The 9,092-nt window shown below is 39.8% G+C and overlaps 1 protein-coding gene across 1 annotated transcript in view; it reads right to left on the bottom strand.

Annotated features, from left to right (window-relative positions):
* Positions 1-1,385: 1,385 nt before the first annotated feature.
* The window catches only part of AUH (AU RNA binding methylglutaconyl-CoA hydratase), a 162,500-nt gene continuing 154,793 nt past the window's right edge, over positions 1,386-9,092 (bottom strand). Inside the window, exons 9-10 of the mRNA XM_029201589.1 lie at positions 7,655-7,702; positions 1,386-3,442 (exon numbers count right to left, since the gene is read on the bottom strand). Of these exons, the coding sequence (XP_029057422.1) occupies positions 3,365-3,442; positions 7,655-7,702 (126 nt within the window). The 3' untranslated portion in view covers positions 1,386-3,364. The remainder of the gene's footprint in view (positions 3,443-7,654; positions 7,703-9,092) is intronic.

Genomic DNA, 9,092 nt, shown 5'->3' with positions numbered 1-9,092 from the left:
TTTGATCCCCCTATCTGCCAAAATACCCCCAACCACAGTCTGTAGCATCTCATCTATGCAGAAGAGTGGCTCTCATTTTACCAAAATATTACCAAGTAACTTTAAAACTGCTCTATTTTTTCTTTTGTGACACATGTACACATTCTTGTTAAATATAAGAAAATTTCTACTGTCTTTTGATAAAGCCCAATAAATGCTGACATACATTATTTAACTAGGTAAGTAAACAAATAATAACGGCAGGATTAAACATTTAAGTCTGCCTGCATGCCAGGATTTTTGGACCCCAAATCAGAGCAAATGTAGGGCCTCACTTAACCAGAAGAGAGAGTTAAGATTAAGTGAGGAAAAGGGTCAATGGGTAGCCAGCTATGAGTCCATACGAAAATTAAGCATTTTCTGTAAGTATGGTATACATGAAATGACACCCCACTACCCTAGTCCATGTCCAGAGTGCTATTCTAAGTACCGTCAGAAAAGTAACAACTGTGTGACAAGCCAGATTTCTTGACAGCTAGAGGGGAAAAAAACCCCAGGAAAACCATGTCTATTTTTTATTGAAAACAACACAAACTGGAAATGACCCTTTAAATCACAGAAAATGAATCACAGGAAATCTGAGTCTTCTTTTGGCCATGATTACAAGTCCTCTCGACTCAGAGTCTCTGTCACTTGGAGACCTCTCTTTCTTTCAGAGATAAGTTATAAATTAACCAGCACTACATTACCTCAAGACTAGTAGGTCTCCTGCTCTGAGGTAACATGAAATATTTTTCCCCTGAACTGTAAGTGTGCCCGGTTAATCATCCTCCCTCTTGGTCGCCTTTAACTCATCTGAACATACGGATACATCCACTGTGTTACCAGCTTGCATCATGTGGTTTCAGTGTAAGGACTCGAAAACACTCCAAGCCCTGGAGGAAAACAAAACGAGCTGCTGGCCCACGTGCTGGTGCAGGCACTCCCTCAGGGATGAGCACCCTCCCCACCCCCGCCAGCACCCAGTCACTGGGCTTCGACCCATGGGGTGTGTTAGGACCACCCCCCAGCAAGACTGCCCTGCTGAAGAGAAAACCAAGGGAAAGGCAAACATCTATACAGACAGCTGGGCAGACACGTTGAAGTGACTACAGGATGAGGTCTTTGCTTTCAGATACACTCCATTGACTTAATCACTCCAGGGACTTAATCAGAACTTGTTAGGAAATTAAATGGCGTTCAATCAGCAGCAGACTCCGAATCCAAGTTAGGAGAGACGAGTCACCCAGCACACTCAATATTTTTCCCCATGAACATAATTATTTCCTACTCAGAATGGAAGTGGAATTTGCACATGTCACGGACAGAGCCAAGGGGTCCTGAAACATCTGAAGGATCATGAAAACAAGGACCAGCACTTTATTTGCAAATTATCCTGCAGGAAATGAATGGTACAAGTTTATCAGCAAAGTGTACACACCACCAGATACAATCACCACAGAGCCCAATGTAAATTTTAATAAGCTCCTTTCATATGATGGCGATCAGCTGAGCAAACATCATAGTCTGCACAGTGTCAGCAGCAAAAGTGACAAAGAGCACAGCACTTGCTGTAGTACAAGGACGCGCATAGTAAGCAGGCCTGCCCCCTGGCACGGTGCCCATCAGCTGAGGTTAAGTCCACGCTTACCTCTTTCAAGGATTTTAGAATTGAGATTAAGAGTTCAATTTCTCAAATTAAAAAACAGAAGTTTCTGTGATTTAACAAATTCCAAGTCTATATCCTTTAAAGAGCAAGGAGGCTGTGGTGCAGAGCATGGGAATGCATGAAACAGGCAGTCACCCATGTGTCGAACTTGACTTCACTGCAATGAAGCACAGCTGCAGCGTTTGGGGACAGGGGGGGACCCCTGGAGCTGGAAAATAGCAGGCGCGGGTCCTGGAAAAGGGGGACTTCTCCAGCACTGCTGGACTCAGCCCTGGATGCAGCCTCAAAAGGCAGTGTGGTTTGATTAAATGAACACAAAATAAAGCTAGCCCAAATTCGTTCAGGGAGCTGTGCTGTTCCGCTCCCTTTTGCACACTGAATTCTACAGCTATTTCCCACACACTTCCTATCTGTCCCGCAGGCAAGGCTATATAAACTCACATACCCCTGGAGCTCCTCCATTTCCAGTTGCTTACCTGGCCAGGGGTAGAAAGGCATGCTGTTTGTTAGAACGGGGAGAGAGGGGTGATGTGTTCACCTCCTTTCCTTACTGAAATCAGCTGCAAACAGCTTGGGAGAAGGAAGCAGAAAACAGGCTTCACTTCACCCTTAATCCAGGACGAAGCCACTTCTAAGGGCCAACCTTGGCTGCACCATTTTTTTTTTTTTTTTTTTTGCAGTACGCAGGCCTCTCACTGTTGTGGCCTCTCCCGTTGTGGAGCACAGGCTCCGGACGCGCAGGCTCAGCGGCCATGGCTCACGGGCCCAGCCGTTCCGCGGCATGTGAGATCTTCCGGGACCGGGGCACGAACCCGTGTCCCCTGCATCGGCAGGCAGACTCTCAACCACTGCGCCACCAAGGAAGCCCAGCTGCACCATTTTATTTCTGGGTTAGGCCAGGGGGCCAGGCCACTTGCTAGGAGGGCTTACAGGTACAACAGTTCCAGGCCTCCAGTTGGCCTCCACAAGGCCTTTGGTCCCAGTCTCTGACTGGATTAATTCTCCACCATCCATACTGTATTCTAAGACTGACTACATAAAGAGGTCACCTGACAGAATCAGCAATGGAAAGGTGGTTTCTTCTAAAATCCAACATGCAATGATTTACTCAATACAAAAAAATGGGGTAAGAGAAAAATTTCCACGTTTTCTTTTCACTAATTTTACATATATTTGATAATTTTCACTCAGAATTCTATCAGCTCCTTTTTCAGTATGAGATGTATGTGTGTGGGTGCATGTGTACAATCCCTTGAAAACTTTATTTGGTATAACTTCACATTTTTGGTACATGGAAATAATTTTATTTTCATACTGTAGCACAGGAGACATACAATCAATATTTTTTCCTAGCGTGTGCAATATATAAATTATTCACATGAAGAAAAATTAAGAACAGAAAGCTTCATATGCAGGAGGTATTTAAAAATGTATACCTAATTTTGAATTGGCGTTTTTGACAGTATACACTATTAGCTTTATAAATCTGAATGAAAATGACGATATACATTTGAACAAGTACACACAGGGGTCCACTCCAGATACTTAATTCAGTATATGGATAACTTGCTCTTCACTTTGGTCGCTGGGATTCCAGATGCTGAGGCATACGTGAATCTGAAAGATACTTCCAGAAGTATATTTATTACACTGGCATTTTAAAGATTTCTCTTTCTTCTACTCTCCTTTATAACGAGGGGTCCTTTTCTCTTTAAAAGCAAGAAGACCTTCAAGTCTGTCTTTTGTTGGAATAGTCTAAGAGAAGCAAAACATTGTTATCTATGCCAAACAATAAAGACAATTGTAAAAGTTTAATAAGCTTTAACTAAGGAAACTAATTGGAAGACAATCTAAAGTTTTGAAATCATTTGAACAATTTAAATTATGTGACCAAATTTATCATTCTAACTCTAAGATGCTTTTTTTTCCCATTTCAAATATACTTGAATAAAATTGACTTTATTTTTTTTTAGACAATTTTAGGTCTACCAAAAAACTGAGCAGAAAGTTCAGAGTTCCCATACACTCCCTCAAGCCCCCCCCCACTGTTTCCCCTATTATTAACATCCTGCATTAATGTGATACATTTGTTACAACTAATGAGCCAATATTAACACAATATTATTGACTAGTCCATAGTTTACATTAGGGATATTCCATGGGTTTTGACAAATGCATAATGTCATGTATCTACCATTACATTATCACAAAGAATAGTTTCACTACCCTCAACATCCCTAATGTGCCACCTAGTCATCCCTTATCCACCACCCCACTGTCTTTTCCAGAATGTCATATAGTTGGAATCATATAGTATGCAGGCTTTTAAGACTGAAATCCTTCATTTAGTAATATGTATTTAAGGTTCCTTCCTGTCTCTTCCTGGTAGGATAGCTCATTTCCTTTCATTGCTGAATAACACCCCACTTATACATGTACTACCGTCTATCCATTCACCTACTGAAGGACATCTTGGTTGTTTCCAAGTTTTGCCATTAGGAATAAAGCTGCTATAAACACCGGTGTGTAGGCTTTTGCATGGACACAAGTTTTCAACTCATTTGGATAAATATGTAACAACATGATTGCTAGATCATGTAGTAAGACTATGTAAGAAATGGCCAAACTGCGGTATCTTGTTTTTATTTGCATTTCTTAATGACATATGATGTGGAGCATATTTACCTATGCTTATTTGCCATCTGTACATCTAATTTGGCGAGGTATCTCTTCAGACCTTATTCCCAGTTTTTAATGGGTTATTTTCTTACTGTTGAGTTTTAAAAACTCTTTGTATGTCTTGGATACATGTCCTTTATCAGATATATGTTTTGCAAAGATATTTTTCCCAGTCTGCGGCTTGTCTTTTCATTCTCTTCACAGTGTCTCTTGCAGAGTAGAAGTTAATCTTAATAAAGTCAAACATCAATTTTTTCTTTAATGAATTACACTTTTGGTGTTATATCTAAAAAGCCTGGCCAAACTCAAGGTCACCTAGAATTTCTACTATATTATCTTCAAGAAGTTTTATAGTTTTTCATTTTACATGTAGGTCTATGGCCCATTTTGAGTTAATTTTTGTGAAGGGTGTAAGGTCAGTGTCTAGAATTTTTTTTTTTTTGTAGTTGAATGTCCAGATGCTTCAGTACTATTCCTTTTTAAGACTATCCTTTCTTCATTGAATTGCCTTTCCTCTTTTGTCAAAGATCAGTTGACTATATTTGTATGAATCTACTTCTGGGCTCCCTATTCTGTTCCATTGATCTATGTGTCTTTTCTTTTGCTAGTACCACACTATTTTGATTATTGTAGCTTTATTGTAAGTCTTGAAGTCAAGTAGTGTCATTCCTCCAACCTTGTTCTTTAATAGTGTGTTGGCTAATCTGGGTCTTTGGACTTTCCATATAAACTTTAGACCTGGTTTGCCAATATTAAGAAAATAACTTTCTGGAATTTTTATTGGGATTGCATTGAATCTATGATCAAGTTGGGAAGAAGTGACATCTTAATAATATTGAGTCTTACTATCCATGGATATGGGATATTTCTTTTCTTTCTTTTTTTTTTTTTTTTTTTTGCGGTATGTGGGCCTCTCACTGTTGTGGCCTTTCCTGTTGCAGAGCACAGGCTCCGGATGCGCAGGCTCAGCGGCCATGGCTCACAGGCCCAGCCACTCCGCGGCATGTGGGATCTTCCCGGACCGGGGCACGAACCCGTGTCCCCTGCATTGGCAGGCGGACTCTCAACCACTGCGCCACCAGGGAAGCCCCTGGGATATCTATTTGTTTAAATTGTGATTTCTTTCACCAGAGTTCCCTCTTTAGCCTGTTGATATGATGAATTATATTAACTGATTTTTGAGTGTTGAACAAGCCTTGCATATCTGGGAAAAAATCTCACTTGGCTGTGGCATATAATTCCTTTTATATATTGTTGGAGGCAGCTTGCTAATATTTTGTTGAGGATTTCTATATCTATGTTCATGAGAGATAATGGTTTGTAGTTTTCCTTTCTTGTAATGTCTTTAGTTTTGTTATCAGGCTAATACCGTCCTCATGGAATGAGTTAGGAAGTATTCCTTCTGCTTCTATTTTCTGGAAAAGATTGTAGATAATTGGTGTAATTTCTTCCTTAAATGTTTGGTAGAATTCACCAGTGAAACCATCTGCGCCGGGTGCTTCCTATTTCGGAAGTTTGTTAATTATTGATTTAATCTCTACAACAAACATAGGACTATTCATATTATATTTCTCCTTGGATAAATTTTGGTATATTTTGTCTTTCAAGGAATTGGTCCATTTCATCTAGGTTATCAGATTTGTGGGCATATATAGTTCACAGTATTCCTTTATCCTTTCAATGTCCATAGAATCAGTAGTGATAATCTTTCTTGCATTTCTGATATAATTTTTATCTTCCTTTTTCATTGATTATCCTGACTAGAAGTCTGTCAATTTTATAGATCTTTACAAAGAACCAACTTTTGGTTTTGTTTTCTATCTATTGTTTCCCCTTTTTCAATTTCACTGATTTCTGCTCTAAAGTATTATTTGTATTCTTCTGATTTGGGATTTAATTTGATCTTCTTTTTCCACTTTTGAAAAGTGCAAAGTTATTATTGATTTTAGATCCTTCTTCTTTTCTAATATACATATTTAATGCTATAAGTTTCTCTCTAAACATTGTTTTTCATATATTCCCACAAATTTTGATAAGTTGTATTTTCCTTTTGATTTAGTTCAAAATATATTTTAATTCCTCTTGAGACTTTCTCTTTGACAAATGTTATTTAGAAGTATACTGCTTAACCTTACTAAAAAGATTACATCTCACCATTAATAGGTGGGGTTCCATCTATCTTTCTGTGATTGACTACTAGTTTAATTCCATTGTGGTCTGATGGAATACTTTGTATGATTCCTGTTACATTTGATAAGATGTGGCCAAATATGCTTTTAAATTTTTTCTTCAGACTCTGAGGTTGTCCATTTGTAAGAGGTTTGTAATTTAGTTCATTCATGGTATGTGCTCATCAATGACAGGTGGTAATTTATATATACAGACCAGGCACAGAGTAACACTCTAGCTATTGCTCCTAATTCATGATACTGCCATGCTTAAACGGGAGCTGACACAGTTTCCAATTCTCAGAAAAGGTAGAACAAAACTCTTTTGCTACTTTAGATGCCTTAAAACAAGCACCTAAAGTATCTTTCATTTTAAAAAGGATGGAAGGGGCTTCCCTGGTGGCGCAGGGGTTGGGAGTCCGCCTGCCAATGCAGGGGACGTGGGTTCGTGCCCCGGTCCGGGAAGATCCCACATGCCGCGGAGCGGCTGGGCCCGTGAGCCATGGCCGCTGAGCCTGCGCGTCCGGAGCCTGTGCTCCACAACGGGAGAGGCCACAACAGTGAGGGGCCTGTGTACAGCAAGTAAAAAAAAAAAAAAGGATGGAAGAAAGGAAGGGAGGAAGGAAGATTTGTTCCTCTATAAAAAGCCCTATTAATTTGTGTACAAAAAAGAAAACTGTATATGTAATCAAACTAGTGAACTTTCAGTGGGTAGGAGGAAAGGCTCAGAACATCAGGAAAAGCCAATGAGTCTCAAATACTGATGTTTCCTGGAGGCACGTGCTCACAGCTGCCGTCTTCACACCTCTCTACCCTGGAGTGAGGGTTCAAGACCACACCCAGAAAACACAACATGAGCCAGAGAGACAGCTACAGCACAAATGGTACTAACTTAACTGTTCTAAGCATTTTCTAAATTACATAGACAGGAGTCATTAGTATGTGGAACAAAATCAGTCATAAGAGCTGGTAACAGTCAAACAGCAGAAATAAATAATTTCAACCCATCTGTATGATTTTTTAATAGTGTATATATATCATGGTTCAGTGATATATAATTTAGTTGACTTATACAGAAGGTAAGGGGTATCTGCATTGAATTTGTGGTTGTATTACATACCTGAGCATAACAAGCTTCTTCTATGGCTAATCCTGTTACTAAATCGACCTGAGGATAAAAATATAATTCATTTCAGCAAGAATTACTTTTTAAAATATGGTATACTCATAAATATAAATTCAAATTTAATAACTTTATTCCAAAAGAACAGAATTCTTTGATGTAATACAGCAAATCAGAAGTATGACCAGCACGAGAAACTCTGGAACCAGGTTGCCTGGGTTCAAATTCTGACTCCACCATATGGGAGCTGTGTAACCTTGGTTACCCAGGTTATTTAACCTCTCTTGCCTCGGATTAGTGTATCTGAACAGGGAGATAATTACAGTATGTACCAAATGGGGTTATTGTGAGGATCACATGAGTTAATCTAGGTGAAGTCTTTATAAACTACATAAGCTATACATTGGGTTGGCACATAGTTAGGGTCATATAAGGTTTTTGCTATTAGCATTGTTACTATTTTCTCTTTTTAGAGAAGTTTTTTTAATTAATTCATTTTATTTTATTTTTGGCTGTGTTGAGTCTTCGTTGCTGCGCATGGGTCTTCTCTAGCTGTGGCGAGCGGGGGTTACTCTTCGTTGTGGTGCACGGGCTTCTCATTGCCGATGGCTTCTCTTGTTGCGGAGCACGGGCTCTAGGCGCGTGGGCTTCAGTAGTTGTAGCACGCAGGCTTAGTTGTCGTGGCTCGCGGGCTCTAGAGCGCAGGCTCAGTAGTTGTGGCGCACAGGCTTAGTTGCTCCACAGCATGTGGGATCTTCCCGGACCCGGGCTCGAACCCGTGTTCCCTGCATTGGCAGGCGGATTCTTAACCTCTGCACCACCAGGGAAGTCCCAGCATTGTTATTACTATGTAAGAATTTTTAAAAACCAAATACTTTGTCAATTTTTAAAAATGTATTTATTACTAACATATTTAACCTCTTTTTACTGCTGTGAAGGCCAGGAAAATATAGTGGCTTTGGGTCTGCAAGGAAGAAATATCTTTCTTCAAAATTCCTGTAGTTAATTTATCCAAAATACAACTGCTGTAATGAAAAGCCCAATGTAAATGGGTACCTGCATTGCTCCCTGGCCCTGCTTACTTCTCCCCTGTCCTGGGGCCTCCACTCCTTTGGAACTATCTCTCCAGAGTAACCCCAGGGCCCCCTGCAGGGTTTATGTGTGTCTCACTGCAGAAAGCACATCAAGAAGTTAAAGATGGTCTCCATCTTTAGGAGGAGCTTTGAGCCGGGAAGTTCTCCTTAGAACATTTTTTTATAATATGATACTGGTGCTGAGAATACACAGAATGCCCTTTTCCTTTGGTTTTCTATGAACTACTAGCCAATAAATCTATTAACTCAATGGCATAAATAATAAGTATGTCATATGCTGCAGCGCATCATATGAATTCTGTGATTATGATACTGAAGCAACAACAGATATAAGCAGAATG

The sequence above is a fragment of the Monodon monoceros genome, unplaced genomic scaffold (assembly GCF_005190385.1).
Source record: "Monodon monoceros isolate NGI ecotype Baffin Bay Population unplaced genomic scaffold, NGI_Narwhal_1 Super_Scaffold_5, whole genome shotgun sequence".
Lineage (NCBI taxonomy): Eukaryota > Metazoa > Chordata > Mammalia > Artiodactyla > Monodontidae > Monodon > Monodon monoceros.
Note: the sequence above shows the minus strand (reverse complement) of the source record. Positions and strands in the feature narration are given on the sequence as shown.